The sequence below is a fragment of the Branchiostoma belcheri genome, unplaced genomic scaffold (genome assembly GCF_001625305.1).
Source record: "Branchiostoma belcheri isolate BF01 breed outbred unplaced genomic scaffold, Haploidv18h27 scaffold65, whole genome shotgun sequence".
Lineage (NCBI taxonomy): Eukaryota > Metazoa > Chordata > Leptocardii > Amphioxiformes > Branchiostomatidae > Branchiostoma > Branchiostoma belcheri.
Window position 1 is genome coordinate 357,076 of NW_017804298.1, and position 20,197 is coordinate 377,272.

At 41.9% G+C, this 20,197-nt stretch overlaps 1 protein-coding gene and 1 long non-coding RNA gene across 2 annotated transcripts in view; both read right to left on the reverse strand.

The window, feature by feature from the left end:
• Nucleotides 1-521: 521 nt before the first annotated feature.
• LOC109483567 lies at nt 522-2,105 on the reverse strand. Its single transcript, XR_002141017.1, has 3 exons — nt 2,068-2,105; nt 1,648-1,778; nt 522-1,239 (listed from the first exon to the last, which is right to left on the reverse strand). It is a non-coding gene; the product is annotated as an uncharacterized LOC109483567 (long non-coding RNA).
• A 3,622-nt stretch (nt 2,106-5,727) lies between these two features.
• Nucleotides 5,728-20,197, reverse strand: part of LOC109483500 (multiple PDZ domain protein-like) — a 48,763-nt gene continuing 34,293 nt past the window's right edge. The window contains exons 30-49 of the mRNA XM_019786528.1: nt 17,334-17,530; nt 16,752-16,846; nt 16,399-16,465; nt 15,892-15,981; nt 14,963-15,019; nt 14,067-14,192; nt 13,486-13,590; nt 13,170-13,244; nt 12,702-12,873; nt 11,844-12,043; nt 11,566-11,649; nt 10,985-11,178; nt 10,197-10,344; nt 9,598-9,770; nt 8,985-9,106; nt 8,600-8,778; nt 7,684-7,788; nt 7,102-7,223; nt 6,520-6,643; nt 5,728-6,006 (exon numbers count right to left, since the gene is read on the reverse strand). Coding sequence (XP_019642087.1) covers nt 5,860-6,006; nt 6,520-6,643; nt 7,102-7,223; nt 7,684-7,788; nt 8,600-8,778; nt 8,985-9,106; nt 9,598-9,770; nt 10,197-10,344; nt 10,985-11,178; nt 11,566-11,649; nt 11,844-12,043; nt 12,702-12,873; nt 13,170-13,244; nt 13,486-13,590; nt 14,067-14,192; nt 14,963-15,019; nt 15,892-15,981; nt 16,399-16,465; nt 16,752-16,846; nt 17,334-17,530 — 2,582 coding nt within the window. The 3' untranslated portion in view covers nt 5,728-5,859. The remainder of the gene's footprint in view (nt 6,007-6,519; nt 6,644-7,101; nt 7,224-7,683; nt 7,789-8,599; nt 8,779-8,984; nt 9,107-9,597; nt 9,771-10,196; nt 10,345-10,984; nt 11,179-11,565; nt 11,650-11,843; nt 12,044-12,701; nt 12,874-13,169; nt 13,245-13,485; nt 13,591-14,066; nt 14,193-14,962; nt 15,020-15,891; nt 15,982-16,398; nt 16,466-16,751; nt 16,847-17,333; nt 17,531-20,197) is intronic.

Genomic DNA, 20,197 nt, shown 5'->3' on the forward strand with positions numbered 1-20,197 from the left:
CAATGAAAAACGGGAGAGATGGCAATCCAAGTGGGTTGTCATGTACGAGCCTTGGACGGCTGAGCTGAGCTGTCCTATGGCTTAGGAGTCCACTACTTCTCTGTCTGGGAAGTTAGTGGCTCAAAAACTAGGGCCCTCCGCGGTGCCCTTAAGGCCGGTCTGGCCGCACCAGACTGTGCTGCCTGACGCCACGTAACACAACGTTGCATTATGTTAGACTTATAACAAAAATAAAGACAAATCTTCATTTATACGTTCATTTTACCCCACAATTTCCCTGATCCCTCTAGCCCTCCCCTCAATACCGTGTTTAATATTGTTTCGGCCTTTTATACCCCAAACCCCGCCTACACCCCGGCAAATCTTTACACTACTTCCATAGGAGATATCTCTCGTTCGTGGGACTTAAGTTCGATAAATTATGTTCATATACACCTGTGCCACAGGTGAGTGTAATTAACCTGAATATATTAAATGTTGGGCTAGTACACAAACAAGACCAGAGGAACAGATCATGGAAAAGTATTCTTTATTTCTTTCAAGTATGAGACATGGGCAGGAAGAGAAGACAATGGGTAATACTACAGAATATGAATTTCATTCTTACATTCATTCTAACCACTGCCACAAATTTGGCAAACATGAACAATAAAATGGCAAAAAGAACACTATCAATTCTAAAATGAAGGCTGCCTTCTTACATGTACATACATAGTGCTCACATGTTTGCCGCATGCAAGTCATGGCTAATATAGCAGGGTTTAGACAATAATACAAGAAGCACAGTCCGTCACTTTTCCCAACATTTATACTTAAGATAAGAGCCAGAATAAAGTTATATACAGAATTTGTTGCATGAATTTGCATGTATGTGAGACTTCCTTTAGTTTGTTCATCAACACTTGTTATGAACGGTTGTTTCCTTGACTTAAGGAAACAAAATCAGCAAATACCATATGGCAACACTGCGAACATTATAACAACTCTTTACTATGAAGTCCACCTCCTTAAGCGTAACACCACTTCTAAAGAACGCTTCTTTCACTCGTGGGCCGGACACAAAAACGGCCATTTGGGTAAATTATGTTGATATGCATCTGTAACACAGGTGATCATAATTAAGGCTGGATTGCTAAATCAGTACTAGTTAACCATGGGAATTTTACAGCACTCATATTTTAACACAGAATGTGTACATGTATATAGTTACGCATATGTAATCAACAGAATACATTGTACCTAGAGCTGTGTACCGGTACGCAGTACCGATACTGTACCGGAAAAATTGATTAGGTACAGGTCCAAAATACCTAATCCCTCAGTACCGGTACTGTACCTAAACAATTTCACACCAATTTTATGCCTATTTGTGACCTCAAATCGGTCCCTGTGTAAGGACAGTGTGTTCATGAAAACAAAAACATCTTTAGTTTTGCCTATATTTCATCTGAGCATTCGCCATAAACAAAGAATAAACCTTAACTATCAAGTTTATTAATTTTTTTTGTTATTGAAGGAGTTCAGAAGAGCATATAAATTGGTCGAATTGTTCAGGTACAGGTTCAGGTCCGGACCTGTACCTAAACCTGTGTACCTGTACCTGTACCTGTACCTAAAATTTGTTTAGGTACACAGCTCTAATTGTACCTGTATTTTTTTAACGTTTTATAACTTCAGCATGTCTGCAGTTCCCTTGAACTTCTGCACCAGTCCCTCAGCAGGAGGAATATGTCAGATCTGGCCATGGTTAATCGCCTGGACAAGCTCGACATCCAGCACTACAGAAACAGGCAGGGAGTGTGGTGGAATTAACTTTAATAACAATACCGACACATGTACAAGTATAACGTAATTTTCACAATCATGACAGAGAATCTCAGATAGACACGTTCACTTAGTCATCAGCAAAGTTATTACTTGAGGAGTAGAATGGCTCAACGTATCGAGGAATATAAACAAATTATAACGAAGGCATCACCGATAATATATATAGCCACCAACAGGGAAATTAATAAAGAAACTGTCCACAACCGACAGAAACGGAAGAAATCATTCACAAGTACATACCTGAGCGTCCTCACTTTAGCTGAAATGCAGCTAAATTTAGTAAAATCCGTCCGGAACTCCATCGAAACACGATCTAACATGCCGCCGGCTCACCTGGCGAAACTTTGTGACCTTTGACCTAATCTTCTTAAGCGCCGGCTAGCAATGCATGAAGGTACTACAGCTTCCTGGCCTCCAGCTAATGAAGCATGCAATGCTGCACATGGCCGTGACACGGTCTTAATTTAGCGCCGCCCAGTGGCGTGTTTCGGTACTGCAGTCCCTGGCATCTCACATTATGAATGCTGATGCCAGTGCCTGCAGTACTGAAATTGATCACTGGGCGGCGCTAAATTGAGACCGTGTCTGCGTCAAGTGCGTAATAACACGTACAAATGCATGTGTTTTCTTTCGTCAGAAACCGAAGCTTAATTTCCTCAGAACATGAAAAATATCACAATAAGGACACCGTTATTGCGTTGTTATCCAGCTAGGATAGCATATGTGTAACTGCGAAGGAAGGAAAGATCAGGAAAGGCTTTGGAAAGGAGAAATCGACAGGTTTTCCTGGCTACGCAGTTTCGCCGACTGGTGGTAAACAGGTGATTTTTCGGTCGTCTTTTTATACCTCCTGATTACCCAACTAGTACAAGTTATGTCGCCTGACGGTTAGGTGCTGGGTCAAAATCAACAAGAATCTAACCGTTAGGCGGACTTATCTTGTACTAGTTGGGTAATCAGGAGTTAAAAATAGACGACCGAAAAACCACCTGTTTACCACCAGTCAGCGTACAATTGAGTCACTGAGTGTGGTTGCCACGTATTCCTGACCGCTGTGGTGGTAACAATGTGGAAATTGGGTGGTTTTATCTCCTGATTATCCAAATAGTACAAGTTATGTTCGCCGGACGGTCAAATGCATACTGCAAATCGAAAGGTTTTCATCATGGCTACGTAGTTTCGCTGACTGGTGGTAAACAGGTTAACATTTGGTCGTCTTTTTTTTATCTCCTGATTACCCAACTAGTACAAGTTATGTCCGCCTGACGGTGAAGTGCATACTGATTCTGATGGCAGATATCAGTGACTGCAGTACCGAAACACGTCACTGGGCGGCGCTAAATTAAGACCGTGTGAGCGTTGGCCGTGACAATGGCTTTTTAATCCTGATTACCCAAATAATACAAGTTATGTTCGCCGGACTGATAAACCGTCTTAAACGTTGAATTATCGCTACTGCTATGTTACAACTGTTTGTAAAGAAACAAATATACTGCAAAGTGCAAATGAATCAGTAAACAGTCTGCTTTTCTGCAAATTTCTTTATTGGAAGCCTTTATTGAATGAACACTGTTTGTTACCATTTTGCTATCATTGTTACAAAATTACGAAAGCTAACATCAAACTACATGTAGTTTCCGCCTTCCTTTCTTCAATAAAAACATGAATATAGGAGGTCCTAGCATCTAATTGTCTTCTAAAGGCTAAAAATCTAAGCATACTCATCAGCTAACTTCACTGTGGTTATACATGTACATGTAGAGCACTTGCATATCTTTTTCTCTTGGAAATTTACATCTCATAATATAACACTATTGTAATGGAAATAAATTTAAAACATCGTAACATATGAGGGCTACATTATATGAAAAAAAAGGCAATTGCAGAAAACATTACCAGATGGACTGATTTGTGACATTAACTTCAAGAACTTATCGTTGAAGAGATTCATCAGTCACGTATAGTGCAAGTTCAGTAAGATAATTCTTTCAATCAGTGACTATTAAATCCTAAGGTACATACCTCCGAATTTTCGACGACTAGTCAGTTCGTCTTGGTCACAGAATGATCCTAGTCTCGCAAGATAACGCGAGACTAGGACGAGACTTGCGTGGATCTTCTGCCCCCCTCTGCCTCCTTGCGGAGTAGAGGTAGGTAGGTCATTCTGTGACCAAGACGAACTGACTAGTCGTCGAAAATTCGGAGGTATGTACCTTAGGATTTAATAGTCACTCATTGAAAGAATTATCTTACTGAATTCAAGAACTTAATACTTTAAACACTACAAAATTTCACTTATAATATAATGATTGTATTGCAAAAATCAAGCTCTGGTTAGTGTAGTCGTAATAATTAACATTAACTGTAGAAGAAATTAATTAAACAATGGTTTACAATTGCAAAGAGGTTCCAATCTTGATTAATAATACTTTCTGGACCAAAGTTCCCTAGCTTCTCAAATATTAGTTAATATACACAAACATATGCTGATTTTAAATTAACAGTCAGCACAAGACTAACAAACTAATTATGGCACTTAGAATTCCTTTTACATGACGTTTACTGAGGAAAAAATCTTCTAGCAAGACAACTCCAACTATTAGTAGCTTCGCTGTCTTGCATGCAGTCTATTTTGAAAACAAGTGAAACTATTCTTCCTTATTTGCTATTGATATGTCTAAAAGTTCTAGAAATACACTTGTAGTTTGCTGCAGACTACTAATACTTTCATCCTAAAACACAAACTTGTTTTACTACACAATATTAGAAGGATGTTGCTGTTCTCAGGTTATAAGGCTTAATCATCACACAGTATCCAGAAAAACATACTTTCAAAGCTGGAAGAATTTCTTACATCTGGTTTCATACTGGATATAACATTTACATCTGCCGATTCACAAGAAATTAACACCTTGGCATCCAGTATGAAAAGTAGCTGCTATAAAATAAGCTTTATGTATGGAATGAATGATCAAAGTATGAATGTTGAAATATTTTTCAGTTATTCCAGAAAGAGAAAATGAATTATAGGAATGTTTACCTCAAGTGGATAACTTGATGAAGATAATAGATGAGAAATGTTTTGTTTGTAGTATTATAAAAATGTTTGTAATGAGTTCTAATCAAACCCATGTCAACTTGGCACAAATTCTGAAAGCATCAAGCTTTCATCCAAACTATAACATTATTTGCTCGTACCTTAAATTATCATAATATTACTGTGAACACTGGTGAATTTGTACTGCCGAAATTCGTGGCATTCAGTTATTTTGTCTGTTAGTTCGTTAGTGGGCGAGTTTAAAAAAAAATGACAACTTTCAATCAGTGCATAGTCAGATTTTTGTCACATTTGACTTGAATGTGATTTTAAAAAAGTTTTTCTTTTTCAAACTGAAGAAAATTAATCTATATTAGATTTCATAAAGAAGAAGACTTAAGTTCTGTCTATATACATTGTATGACGTAACTGTAGTTGGCACAGCATAGCTTCAACATATTTACTGGAGAGAATGTTCAAGTTTTGATCATTTCACCTAGCACTTTCTCTGAATCTTTAGCTTGGTGTCTAGTCTATTGAGGTTAGGGTTGGCTCTCTTTAGGGCTGCCGAAGCTCTTCCCCACCCATCTCAACTAGGCTCCCTGGTAGGTTTTGCACAACAGGAGTTCAATAAGCGCATGTGGTGGGGTTACCAGTATCAACTCCTTCTATCATGAAAGTTCATCTGTGTTGGTAGTTACTTGTTTAAAGTTAAAACTTTTGGTCCAACCCAAAAACTTCTCTCAGCTAGAGCTTTTGACCAGTCACTCTGGTCAGTCTACTGAGAAAGACCAGAGTGACTGGTCGAAAGCTCTAGGTGAAAGAATTTTTTGTTTCAGACCAAAAGTTTTAACTTTAAACAAGTATCAACTCCTGTCATGCAAGACTCATACAGATGCAAAACTCCAACCGGGAGGCTTTTTAAGCTGGGTGGGGGAAAACTGCCTACAAGAGCCCAGAAGAGGTCCAGTCCCAACCATAACCTTCCCTGTACCTTAAGTCAGTACGGTCAGCACAATCTTGCCCTTGGACTTCTTCAAGATGGAGACTGCCTCCTCGTGGGTAACTCCTTCCAGGGGTTCGCTGTTCACGGCAACGATCTGGTCGCCACGTTTCAGACGGCCGTCTTCTGCCGCAGCACCCTGGAATGAATGAACCAATGGTTCTTATCTTATCTTAATATATAATTACTAAGCCAAGGTCCCGCGAGGGACATCGTGCTCAGGGACTAGGAGGTGCAGACCCAAGCTCGGCCAGTGGTGCTGTGGTGTATTCAGGTTAAAATCATTTGCAGCCATCTACATGTAACTTCTTTATCAACATAAGGCACAAGAACATTCTTGTTTTCTGGTGTCCTGTGGCACAACGGCAGAGTGCTCATCTCGGAACCAAGAGGTCCCAGGTTCTAGTCCTGACATGCCACCAATCTTGTGCCCATGGGAAAGGCACTTAACATGACTTTCCCCCCTTTACCATAGGTGAAAATGAGTATTGTCTGTCCTGTATTTGTTTCTATGCATGGGGCACAACACCAGCAACAGCTGCCCGCGTCCCATGTGTACATGTATTGTATTGTTACTAAATCAAAAATCAATGTCAATAAATCAAAAAAGTCATTCTAAAGGCTTGTGTTTAATGCAATATTATGACCTTACCTTGGCGAAGACAGTCTTGACGTAGATGGGGAGGTCTCCATGAGGACTGCCGTGCCCGCCCACGATACTGAACCCCAGGCCGTCGGGACCACGCTCCAACTCTATTGTCTTGTACTGGGTTGGGCTGAAATGTAAGAAACACTTCATGTTATATTATGATTTGTTTATAAAAATGCATGTAAATGTGTGTGAGAAATACATGATGAAAGCACACTGTGCAAATGGTGTGTTGTGTAATTGTGATAAAGCTAACTTATCCCTGGTGTGCAATGTGTCAAACATAGAAGTCTCTTGCAGTTTTCTGAACCCTGCTTTATCCAGATTGAACTTTGCTCAGGCACAGTTCTGGATAGTCCAAGCATATCCAGAATCCTGCCTGGGGCAAAATTACGTTCTTGGATACAGGGATACTATCCATAACTGTGCCTGATCCTAATCCTATCCAATACAGGCATGGAACTAGATAGGCACTGTTCTGGCATGGGCACAATATCCCTTACAAAACTTGTTCTGAACACACCATAAGTTAGAACTGGTCACATGAAAGGTAACACTCAGATAGAACATGATATTTGTCCTTACCCTCCCAGGTCGTCGTTGAAGTTGAGCGGAGAAGCTGATTCGCTGCTTGTTGCCATGACGTTAGCGACACTCGGGGCAGCGTCTCCTCCCGCCATGTTCGCCAACTCATCGCCCTGGGACACCTGTGAAATCAGAAATGTGAAAATTCAACAATTATTCTTCTACATTCATGGGTGGAAGATTTGTACTTTTCTTGAACAATGGCAGCTCTATCAGTGTGTAAGCAAAGGGACATACATGTACACTAACTTACTGGTATACACAAATACCGGACGTACATACATGTATACATTTGTAAAGCACAAAACTGGACTGTATGGGCTTGATAGATACAATCATGTATCTAATAAGCACAAAACAGTATGGTATCTTTCTTAGTTCCTTCTTCCATCAAGCTATGGCTCCAATCCTACATAATGTTAGAGAAAACCAGGCAATCAGACCTGGCAGACTTCACTCCATCTATGCAGGTCTGAAACAGACACACACTCAAACAGATGGACACAAGACATACAATAATGAATACTTCAACAATACTTCACTCCCCTTGGTTGAAGTAACTATTGATAAGATCTTCCATACCTCCAGCACGACCCTGCCAGTTGTCTGCATGAGCATGTTGACTGCCTGTGCGTGAGTCACCCCCTCCAGGGGCTGTCCATTAATGCTCAGGATGCGGTCTCCTACCTGTAAGGGGAAGTCAAGTGCAAGGTCAGTTACAAGGAATTTACTTATCTAATATCTATCTTGGGCAGATATGGGTAGTTCCTTCAGCTGAAAGGGACTGCTTTCCAGGGGGGCAGCCAATGATAAGGGATGCTGTCTCTTCAAAAGAACTTCAAACCTAAGAAATTAAACAAAACATATCATAGCAGGAGTCTCTTCAATAGATATAGCTCTAAACAAAAAATGGAGTCAGATATGAAGCCTATGCATGGTACAATATTTTTAAAAATGGTTGATGCTAGAGATTCCACCAATGATTCCAAAATCACATTCTCATCCCATACTTCTAGCTTGGTCCTGTGTAATTTATATATAACTGGCTTAGATTGGCAGAACACAATAGTACTGTTGTTTCCTCTAGCTACACAGAAACGCAGTTATACTGGTGGACTGATCATGTTCAGAATAAACTGATACAAGTACGACATCTCACCCTGAGTTTCTGTGTCTGTGCGGCCACCCCGTTAGCCTGCACCATGGTGATGAAGATAGGGACGTCCCCCAGGGGGCTCCCCACCCCCCCTGCGATGCTCAACCCCCTCTCCCCACCCCCCTTTCGATGCTCACCCCCATACTACAGTTCTAATACTACTGTTGTTGACAATAGTAGATTGTACATTGTACCTTTGTAATTGTTGTTCAATAAAGTTTATTTATGAATGGCTTAGCTAGGTATATAATATAATAACACAGATCACCAGCTATACAGAAAAGGTAGTTATACTGGTTGACCAATTAGATACAGAATATGATACAGAAACTGCCATCTCACCCTGAGTTTCTGTGTCTGTGCGGCCACACCGTTGGCCTGCACCATGGCGATGAAGATAGGCACGTCACCCAGGGGGCTCCCCACCCCCCCAGCGATGCTCACCCCCAGAGAGTCTTGAGGCCCCTTGTACAGCTCCACCATACGCACACCCTCTGGGGGGAGGTCCACTGAGTCTACTGCTAAAACACAGAGAAGATTTGTCAGTTATTTTTGGTGATATCAAAATTTTATCAAAACTGGGGGTTAGGAGAAGTCAGAGAACTGCGGCCCCTTGTACAGCTTCACCATCAGAACCACCTCTGGGAGGAAGTCTTCAGCTAAAGGGAGGAAAAGTTGGTGTCATTTCTTTGGGGATTGAGATATTAGGTCAGACATTAGGGGTGGAAAACAGTCACCAGGGGGCTGCCCACCCCCCCAGCGATGCTCACCCCCAGCGAGTCTTGTGGCCCCTTGTACAGCTCCACCATACGTACTCCTTCTGGGGGGAGGTCCACTGAGTCAGCGGCTAAACAGAAACGCAAGATTTAACTATACATGTATAAACACATTTGTGTACCTAATTTTTGATGCAAGGCACTACAGTTTTGTACACTAATATAGCATATTTTCACCAGTGCCCATATTCCAATATATGAATTTCAAGCCACAAAGTGTCACCATCAAAGAATTATTCCTAGAACTGAATCAATCTAAAGTTTCCATTCCATTTTACAACTTTTTTCTTGGACAAAATGCTTCGATGCAAGCACTGAGATAGAAGTACTAGTACATGTTGAAACAATGTACCAGTCCTGTATTTACTTGCAGTTCTGTATCTTAGTTTCTTTAAGGTGTGATTTGCCTTCTATTTAAAGATCTACTCCTTTCAATACTGTACTGCTGAATTTATACTGCCTACTACAAGACTTAACTTGCCTGTGCGTTTATAAAGATGACAATGGATCTGAAAGAACAGTGAATGTACATATCATGATTGAAAAATTTACAGTAGCCTACCGCCAGCCACCCTCCTGGGCCCTGTGATGATGCCAGCCCGGTCCATGCTGCCTGTGGACCCAGTCTTGTCCAGCGGGTGGGACAGGCTGCTGGAACTGGCCATGGAGGTCCTGCGGGAAGCCTGGGAGCTAGCCTTCAGCCGCCCTATGGTCAGGACTACCGTGCCTTGGGCAGTCTGGAAAAACAAACAAAATCATATCTATAAATAATTATATTGAATACTAGCCATTGAAGTCCTGCAGGAAGCCTGGAAGCCAGCCTGTAGTCAGAACTACTGTGCCTTGGGCAGTCTGGAAAAGACAAACAAAATCATATTTATCATTATATTGAATACTGGCCATAGAAGTCCAACAGGGAGCCTGGAAGCCAGCCTATAGTCAGGACTACTGTGACTTGGGCAGTCTGGCAAAAAATAATTTAGTATCCTGTGATTAAGTAAGATCATATGCAATGGGCAAACGTTTGGTGCAATGTTGACCAAACATCCAAAGAGAACCCTGAAAAATCAAGGTTTCAGGCAGGGTACTGTACGTTCTGCCGACATTATAATATCAGACCAGTGAACTAATCTTAGCCTGACACCTACATGTAGCAAACCTACCTTGAGCACAGCGGCAGCGTTGTCCTGTGTTGCACTCCTCATGTCCTCCCCGTTCACACTCAGGATCTGGTCTCCCTGCATCAGGCGGCCATCTTGTTCTGCCACCCCGCCCTTCACTACATCCGAGATGAACACCCCAACATCATTCCTGAAAAGGACAACAAGAATCATTCATGTACATGTACACTTTGCACAAGAAAGCTAGAGACCCAGTAGTGCTTCTTTGCTGAAGGGTTCTACCTTGGAACAGGAACCAGAACACTGTTCTATCTTGGAACCAGAACACTGTTCTACCTCAGAACCAGAACACTGTTCTACCTTGGAATCAGAACACTGTTCTATCTTGGAACTGGAACACTGTTCTATGTTGGAACAGGAACAGTGTTCTGGTTTCGGAACACTGTTCTATCTCGAACCAGATCACTGTTCTACCTCAGAACCGGAATTACTGTACTAATGTTCCAACTCACCTCCTGCCAACAATGCTGAGGCCGAGTCCCTTCCCGATTCGTTTCTCCAGTTCCACAGTGAAAACGTCATACAGATCCTCCTCCTTGTACTGGTTCTCATCCCGAAACACATTACACAACAGAACAAACAAACAAACAAACAAAAGGTTCCATCTCACCTCCTGCCCACGATACTGAGCCCGAGTCCCTTCCTGATGCGTTTCTCCAGTTCAACAGTGAAAACGTCGTATAGATCCTCCTCCTTGTACTGGTTCTCATCCCGAAACAGAATCAGCCAAACAAACAAACAAACATACAAACAAAAGGTTCTATCTTTACCTCCTGCCCACAATGCTGAGGCCAAGCCCCTTCCCGATGCGTTTTTCCAGCTCGACGGTAAAAACATCGTACAGGTCCTCCTCCTTGTACTGGTTCTCATCACGAAACACGATCAGCCGAACGCGGGACGGCGTCTGGCGGAGAACGTTGATGGCATGGTCGTGGGTCGCATTCCTCAGGTCTTCTCCATTCACCTGGTGAAATCAATTGATTCATTTGCTTTTTCTTACCATGCAAAGACATGACAAGCTGATGCAACATACAGCTGTTATACCAGGAAACAGGATAATCAACAACTTAAACTCAAACATCATGCAGCAAGTCCACCATATGTAGACTTGGTACTGTCTTGGCAAGTACATTGTACATATCAACACAGACACGAGCTCAAGTTCTCTAAGTCAAAGCATCAACTGTTTAGAAGCTATATTACTGTGTTAATTCATTTTGTGTTTGTTCAATTCTATCTGGTTCTGAGCAACATAGCAACTTTGATATGGTCTTTGAGCAGGAGCAAACATGTGCAAGAAGTTATTGTACCGGTAACTGTTACTACATTTAGTACAACACTTGACACATACCTCGAGTATCTGGTCCCCTGCCCACAGTCTGCTGTCCTTCGCTGCTGCCCCTTCCTCATAAACCTCATGGATTATAATGGCACCCTGGAAACAAGGAAGAAACCCTAGTTTGAATGTTTACCTTCGCATATGGCATGCTCTGTTAATTCTTACTCAAACACATTCATACATTATGGTGACAGGAGTCTAAATCCCTCCTACTAGTACTATAAAATTGCAACATGATGTAATCCAACACCAGTTACCATGGTGATAGACTGTGAAAAAAAATGACTGACCAGTAGTGTGTCCGACCCCCCCACAATACTCAGTCCCAGGCCCGTCTTGCCCTTCTCAATATCGATGACTGTGATACGGCCGGGGATGATGGGACAGGTGCGGGGGTCCATATGGTCAGGGTGGTCCTGAGGAGGCGATGACTCCTCCAACTGGTCTTCCTCTTCTTCCTGATGCTGTTCTTCAAATGGTACTCCGGACACTGGGAAAAAAACAACTGATGTCTTAGACCTTAGTCATATCACCAGAAATAAAATAAATGACACAAGTCACTCAGTCTATAAAACATTTTTACTTTGGAAAACTGCTCAACTGCTCAACATTGTTCTACCTCAAAACCAGACAATGTTGTTCTTTGGAACACTGTTCTACAGTGTAATTCAGAACACTGTGCTATTTTGGAACACTGTTCTATTTCAGAACACTGTTCTATTTTGGAACACTGTTCTATTTCAGAACACTGTTCTATTTTGGAACACTGTTCTATTTCAGAACACTGTTCTATTTTGGAACACTGTTCTATTTCAGAACACTGTTCTATTTTGGAACACTGTTCTATTTCAGAACACTGTTCTATTTTGGAACACTGTTCTACTGTGGAACACTGTTCTACTTCAGAACACCATTAGAGGACTGACTGACTTTATGAGCAGTGTAAACATATGAGGGAAGTTGTACTAGGCCTAGAAAAGGACAACTGTTACAGTGTATCACAGTGTCTTACCAACTCTTCCAAAAGACTGCTACCGTGTTAAGTTGGATGCACAATTTGGGTGGCAGTCAGTGACAACCAGGATTCAAACCCTCAACCTCAAGTTCAGTAACCACAGAATCACGGATGGAAAAGTAAGAAGTCTCACCCGTGATCTCGTCCACAATCGGTGCCTGGTCCAGCCCTGTCTGAGTGACCGGTGCATGGTTCACCTGTGTAGGCTGGATGTATGCCGGCTGGTCGGTGGGGATGTAGCGACGATTATCGGAGCAAACCGTCAGCCTCACTGTACCCTGGGTCTTCCTTAGGATACCTACAGCCTGGAAACAAGACAATAAGTTATGATTTTACATTCAATAAGATTGAGTCTTTTAATCCCATCTATAGTTTCAAAATATTGTCAGAAAAGATGTTGTATGTAACAGGTAAAATTCTGATGCAATGTTTGCCAAACACCCTACGAAGACCATGAAAAATCCGGGTTTCGTGCAAGCACAATATGTTCTGTTGTTATCCTTAACGTGCGTACCTTGTCCCCCCAATGACTAGCTGAAGACTCTTGGTAGGTGCATGTACTGTATAATTACATGTACGTGTAGGTAAGATGAGGACTAACCTGGTCGTATGACAGTCCCACCAGTGACTCATCATCCACACCCAGTATCTGGTCTCCCATCTGCAGACGGCCATCCTGAAAAGAAAAAAACAATAGCCCTTAGCCTAACTACTGAAGGATGTCAGCATCAACCCCCTGTGCTTGGCCAAATTCTAGAGGACATAACACCATTAGCCTTCTACCTTCTATCTAATCTAGCAATGGTATGGGTCGAAAAAGAAAGGTATATGTACATAATATGGTCCCAATGATTCACATCAAAACAATCTTTAACTCTTGCTTGATTGCCAATGATAAGGTATGTATCTCCACTGACCTCATGTGCTGCGCCCCCGTCTGTGATGTTCTTGACAAATATCCCGGGGTCTCCTGTACTGATGTCACGCCCCTCACCTATAGCAAACCCCAGGCCAGTGGGGGTCTGGGGGAAGCAAGAGAACACCATGTCACAAATACTAGAAAACTCTTCATATAAAATATGTACAACTTATTACACAGTACAAAATATATTGTGTATGTACAGGTATATTGTTGTAAGCTGTGGAGAAGATTTAGAGCTGAATGAAGAGACTCTTTTTACATAAATTCAGCCAATGTTTTGGTGACTGCCTGTCACCTTTCTCAGGGCAATTCTGACTGGATCACATTGCACAGCAAAAGTGTCGCTGCTACAGATGCATTCCCTTCTTTAGATGCAGCTATATCAGCAACCTGTGCTACAGTGCAATGTGAACCACTCAGAATTGCCCTGAGAAAGGTGACAGACGGTCACCGAAACGTCGGCTGAATAAAACACTTGGTTGTGTAAAAAGAGTCTTTTCATTCAGTGACTTACCAACCTGATGAAACTATTTACAGAAAATTAAGAGCTGTCGAGCAACTGTTACAGCGACTGACCTTGGTGAGTGTGATGACCTTGACATTGTCATAGGCGCTGTAGTACACTCCAGACTCCATGGGATGGTCCATTTGGGAGGAGGGGGGCTCCTCAGCAGGGTGAATACCATTCAGACCATTCATCTTCTGAAACAATGCAGATACAGAAAAGAATGGCAGTTAGTATTACCAGTACTGACTATAACTGAAGCCTACTCCCCATCCTTGGGCATTAAGGCCACAGACATTTTATGTTGCTGGACTCCAGGAAGAATAGTGATACTTAATGACTATATTGCTTGCACAAGCAAAATTTTGGTTTTCTGAACATAAGTGATGCATACCGGTTCACTGGACTTGGATCCGGACTTGTAAGAATGTTTAGGTTCAAGTCCAAAAAAACCTAAAAGTCAAGAACCGAGTCCGGACTTATTACCATAAAAGACCATTTCACATACCCCTTTTCTTTCCAAACCACCTAAAACCTTCCGTAGATTGTAAAATCTTTGCTGAAAAACGAACAAAACATTGCCATCGGGCATCATCAAGTGTCGGCCTCCATGTTATGTTGCCAAAGTATCACCCAGACAACATTGCAAGGTTGCCAATATGCAATTTTGTATGTGTCATGGGTAATTAGGTCCGGACTTACAAGTCCGGAACTGAACCTAAACCTCTGGACTTGAATCCGGACCTGAACCTAAAATTGGGTTTAGGTATGCAGCACTACTGAACATATTAGGCAATGAGACACAGAGGATAGAGTACAGTCTCCTGGGTCTGGTAATTGAACCCTGGCCGCAAGCTCACGAACCAAACAAACTAACCTCTAGGCTAAAAAGTATGGATCTATAATACTGGTCAGTTTGTGGCACTTGAACCCTACTGTTAAAACAACAAAGGTGTGCAGTACTTACCATGGTAGGCTCCATGCTGGGAGGCACAGGACTGCCTGGATGGGAACTCTCACCATCCTGAGGGGAACAGTTGCTTTATGTTATTGACAATCAAGCTGTGAATGCTGCAGCACATGTAGTAGCCTGACACTTTTTCTAGTCTCCAAACAGATGATGCAGTGGCAAGGCAGTATCCATATTGGCCAGAGGAGTGTCCATCAGTCACCTAGTCCTATGGTGGCTAATGGACAATGGATACTGCCTTGCCACTGTATAATCTGCTTGGATATTAACTTTTTCAATAACTAAATTATCATGGCAATTGTGCGTTACCATCAATAAGCTGTGGAATGCTAGGGCACGGTGCCAGAAATGATAAACTGCTGGTTGGTTCTTCAGTGATGGCAAGATCGTCATTACATCGCGCGAATCATAAATTTTATGATATATACAATGTATTATAACTGTTATTGTTACAATATATTGAAGCAGAGAACAGGCTGAAAGTTAGAGTAAGAATCAGGGTTAATAGAAAAGTGCAGCATATAGAAGATTGTGGTGGATTGGGATGAAGGTTTGAGTGAGTTAAAAGGCAGAGGTTTTGTAACGTACATGTACATGTACATTGTCTGTATAGCTTTTGAAAAGTGCTGGAGTGTGATCAGGCATGTGCAGGAATTCTAGAAGCAAAGCATGCAGAGTGCGAGAGGGGTAGCCTCTACCAGGCTTCAGGAGGCAGATGGAAAGAGTAGAAATTGGCCAAATAGTCAGAGATAACATGCCAGGGGAGTTGGTTCATTAGGGAGTAGGGAGCGGCAAAATGTACTCTCTAGCGAACCAACTCCCCTGGCATGTTATCTTTCTCTACTTGGCCAATTTCCACTCTTTCCAGCCGCCTCCCAAAGCCTGGTAGAGGCTAGGGGTGGATTGGGGTAGAATGAAAGTTCAACCTGTCCCAGGAGGCTGACGGAAAAGTCCGGAGAAAGGAAAGAGCTGACCCTTCGCTGGACAGCGTCCTGGCTGCCGGGGTCAGAGTAGAACTGGGGGAGGGAAGATGGTGAAACAAAGATTTGGACATTTTAGGTTATGTTACAGTACAAAAACGTACCTGTAACCGTAACAAATTGTAGGTTAAGTTTATTAGGTACAGGCCTGGACCTGTACTTGAACAACTTTTAGGTACACAGATACACAGGTTTAGGTACAGACTCAAACCTGTACCTGCACAGGTATCTGTACCTGTACCAACATGTAAACAAGTTATACAATTATACTAGCCTACTGTGTTTTTTAGTGGTAGATTTTTGTCTTGTAGTTGTCGTGAACTGAATTGTTGGCATGAATGTTTATGTTAAGGATGAAGTTTGGCATGAAAATCTAGATATGTTGGTGAGATACATAATTTCACAGATTAACCTATAATACTGGACAATAAAGAAACTAAACACCACTCTTACCTCTCCAGATGAGTTGGTGAGGAACCTGATAGGAGACATGGACAGGGAGTTGGCTGCCTCATCACTCCTGCAGCAAGGCATCAAACAGGAGAAAAAAACTTTCAAAAATATACTTGCAACTTTGAGCACTAACACACCCATATACATTGTACATTGTGTACACACAGTAGGAAAGCTTACAACTAATTAACATTGGCAGAGTCCTAATGCTTGTCCAATTGTTAAAGGTTATTTAGTGTTGATGCAATGAGTCCCATTTGCACCTACATGTAGTCTGAACTGGCATGCTAGAAAATGGGGCTGTACTATCATTATGTACCAATAATACAAACATGCAAGCGAATTAAATGTACCTGAGTAAGACAATCTTGACGACCCCAGGTGGGATGCTCTTGATGACCTGAGAGGCGCTGTGGTGAGTTCGGCCGTACAGCACCTCTCCATTGATCTGAGATAGAAAGTACAACATCAATATCTACAGTTTGGTACATAAAATATTTTCTCATCATTTCTGTTATCATCATTGCTTTACAAGTACATGTGACTGTATGTTTTTTTTTTTCCATTCATTTTGTGAACCTACATTGTACCTCCAGCAGTTTGTCCCCAACTTGTATCCTGCCGTCCTCAGCTGCTGCCCCGTCCGGCGCCACCCCCACTACAAAAACACTATTGCGCGTACGGTCACGGTTTCCCGCCAGACTCAGGCCCAAATTAACAAGACATTTCAGCTACTTGCTAGTAAAATCTCATCAGGGATCTCCCCAGGGAATCATAAGGGAAGAGGTGCTCCCTAGTTGGTTGATGAAAAATCATAAAATTTTCAATAAATATGAACATTTGGAAGAGCGGTGCTAGGATTTTGGACCAAGGGGGAGCACCCTTGCTTCATTACTTGGGGAGAGCCCTGCGAGTCTTCATAATTGTGACCTTACCTCCAGTAGTTCGTCCCCGACTTGTATCCTTCCATCTTCAGCTGCTGCCCCGTCCGGCGCGACGCCCACTACAAAAACACTGGTGCGCGTACGGTCACGGTTTCCCGCGAGGCTCAGACCCAGCCCACGCTCTCCCTTCTGCAGCTCTACGATGTGCAGTTCACCGTTCAGGTCTCCGTAACGCTTCTGTACTGTCTCTGTTTGTGGGAAAATATTAGGGCTTTATGTTACAGTAGTAATTTGTTGTAACAGTTATAATTCTGTTACTGTAACAGTAAAACATTTTGTTATTTAAACCTGCAAGTGTCAGACATTAAGATTCTGATGTGAAGTAGAACAGCAAATTATCTACATTTGTACATTGTAGTTGGTTACTACACTCCCAGGTTTAAAATCTTATTATAACTAACATAAGCCAAGCATATTGATACTGGTACCATGGCATGACGTATTTTGTTTTTATGTCTCACAGACCTTATCACAATTCTACATTTAGTCTCATATTATCTGAACCCTTGCACTTTCTTAATCTTTACTGTATGTACATGTACCTTTAGTAGAATAAGTCAACTTCACAGAAAACAAGACCATAGTATAACCATGAGGTAAAATAGAGGAACCAAGTTGAACATGGAAAAGTTAGTACTGACCTAAACCTGAAAAGCATAATATTAATAACTGTAACATGATTCTTCATTGGACACTATATGACTACAAATTTATGTAACTTGATATAAGTATTTCATACTATCAAAATTCCCTTTTAGTACTAAACAGGGCCCCTTTTATCATTAATAATTGAATCCTAAGAGAATTAATCAAGAGGGCTGTGTCAAACACCAACCTATACAGTTACCATGTAAAATTGTGGAAAATATGGGACCCTTCAAAGCTGTAAGGCCATTCAGTTAACTTTATATTGCACTGATGCCCTTCACTATAGCTAGTTTAAATCATTTGTAAGATGTAATTCCTGCTTCTAATGCCATTTAGAAGAGAGTTTAGGAACAGAAGTACTATGATGTGCCATGTAACAATGGCAGTGACACAAAGGAACAGCTACACATATGGACCACAGACAGTTGAGAATGCTAAGTGTGTGGGTACAGTACATGACCGTATATACCTTGTGTGTTAAAGTGTCAGAGGCCTGCTTTACACATAACTTTTTCAAGTCGACTAGAACTCAAGATGACTTGAGCTAGTCGACTTGAGCGAAAATTTCCCTGTGTAAAGAGAAATAATTCAACTCAAGTCGCATTCTAGTAAAGACGACTTGAGTCGTATACAAACCAGACTTAAGTCGGCCAGCGGGTTGCCAAGTCCGCTAGCTTTGCGTGTGTAAACGGGCGAAGTCGACTTGAGCGTCTCTGCGTAGTAGTAAGGCAAGACCGAGCCACCGAGTCTACTTTGGGGGAGGGTGGCACAGCGGGAGTGCTTTGCGGTCTCGTGTGCAAACAGAAATTTTTCAAGTCGACTTTGCCGAGTCGACTTAGAAATGCTGTGTGTAAAGCGGGCCAGAGTTACCTCTGTGTAACCTGTGACAAGCATGACTTTCTTTGCTTCTCAGAAAGAACTGTGAAGTGCAGTGGCTGAGTGAGTTGTGTAATGTGAATGTTTTACTTCAAAATGAGAAAGATTTGTGTAGTAGTGCTGTGGATGATGAGTGTCGCCAGAAGAGAATCAATGCTGGGACTAAAACATAAGAAAACAACAGTTAGCAAGTGAGGTGTTCTACGTGTAGATGAGGTGGGTAGCAGTGGGTGGGATGAATAGCATAAGCTACATGTACCTTGTGAACAGATGTAGGTGCAGTACAAAACTGCTAGTTGTTACCAGTTTGTCACCTGTCACAAATGAAGGAACAATAGCAAGTGAATAATAGTGAACAATAGCAAGTGTTCTACGTGTACAATGTAGATGAGGTGGGGTGTAACTTAAAGATTTGGGTGGGATAATCTTAAAGGAGCAGGAAGAACATCCCACCATCCATGGACAGCTTCTCCTGCAGCACCTTGACCTTGGGGCTGACATCTGTGGCCTTGGGGAGTCCCCGTCTCAGTCCTGCACGCACGTCTTCTAGGGCTGGGCCAAGAACAATGTTTCCTTAGGGCTTATCGTTGCTTGTAATGTAAGATGTGTTACATGACTGTGTGTCCAATGTCTATTATATTTAGTCTTACTGGTGTGTTACGCTGAAGAGCGGTTATACCGGCTATACAGATACAGATACACCAGTTTAGTGTTTCATCAACAGTTACTCATGCCATCAGTGACACAAAGAAAAATCCTAGTATACAATATGCATTACAAGTCAGGCGCAGAAATGGTAGATGCTGTTATAAATTATATAGTTATAATAATAAAATGTATCTAAATCCCTTACGCTTTACAGGTAAAGAGGAATAATAATCAGCTTTAGCTCTTATAATTCATCAAGAACAATGAACAGCATACCACAGAAACCCTTTCTGTAGGCATGCAAGTCGAAGCACTAAGTATGGGATTCAAACTCGTGACCAGAACCACAAGACAATGCACTTACATGTATAAAAGAAGTGAGAAAAATGCAAACTCACCGACCCTACTCCACACCCTTGCCATACCAATCAGATGGGCCAACAACTGAAACATTGTCACCCACCACCCAAATCCACCACTACAATAAAGCACTAATCCGTAAGATACTGCCTATTGTAACAGCTTAAGCCCTGATCTAGCCTGATGGAGAGAACAGTTCAGTAAATGGAAGTGTGTTGTTTAGTGTGTGTCTGACATGTATGTCCTCACTGGGACTACTGAGCTAATTGAAATGCCCCATATAAGGTGACAAGGGTCTATTGATGTTTACTGGTCATAAACTG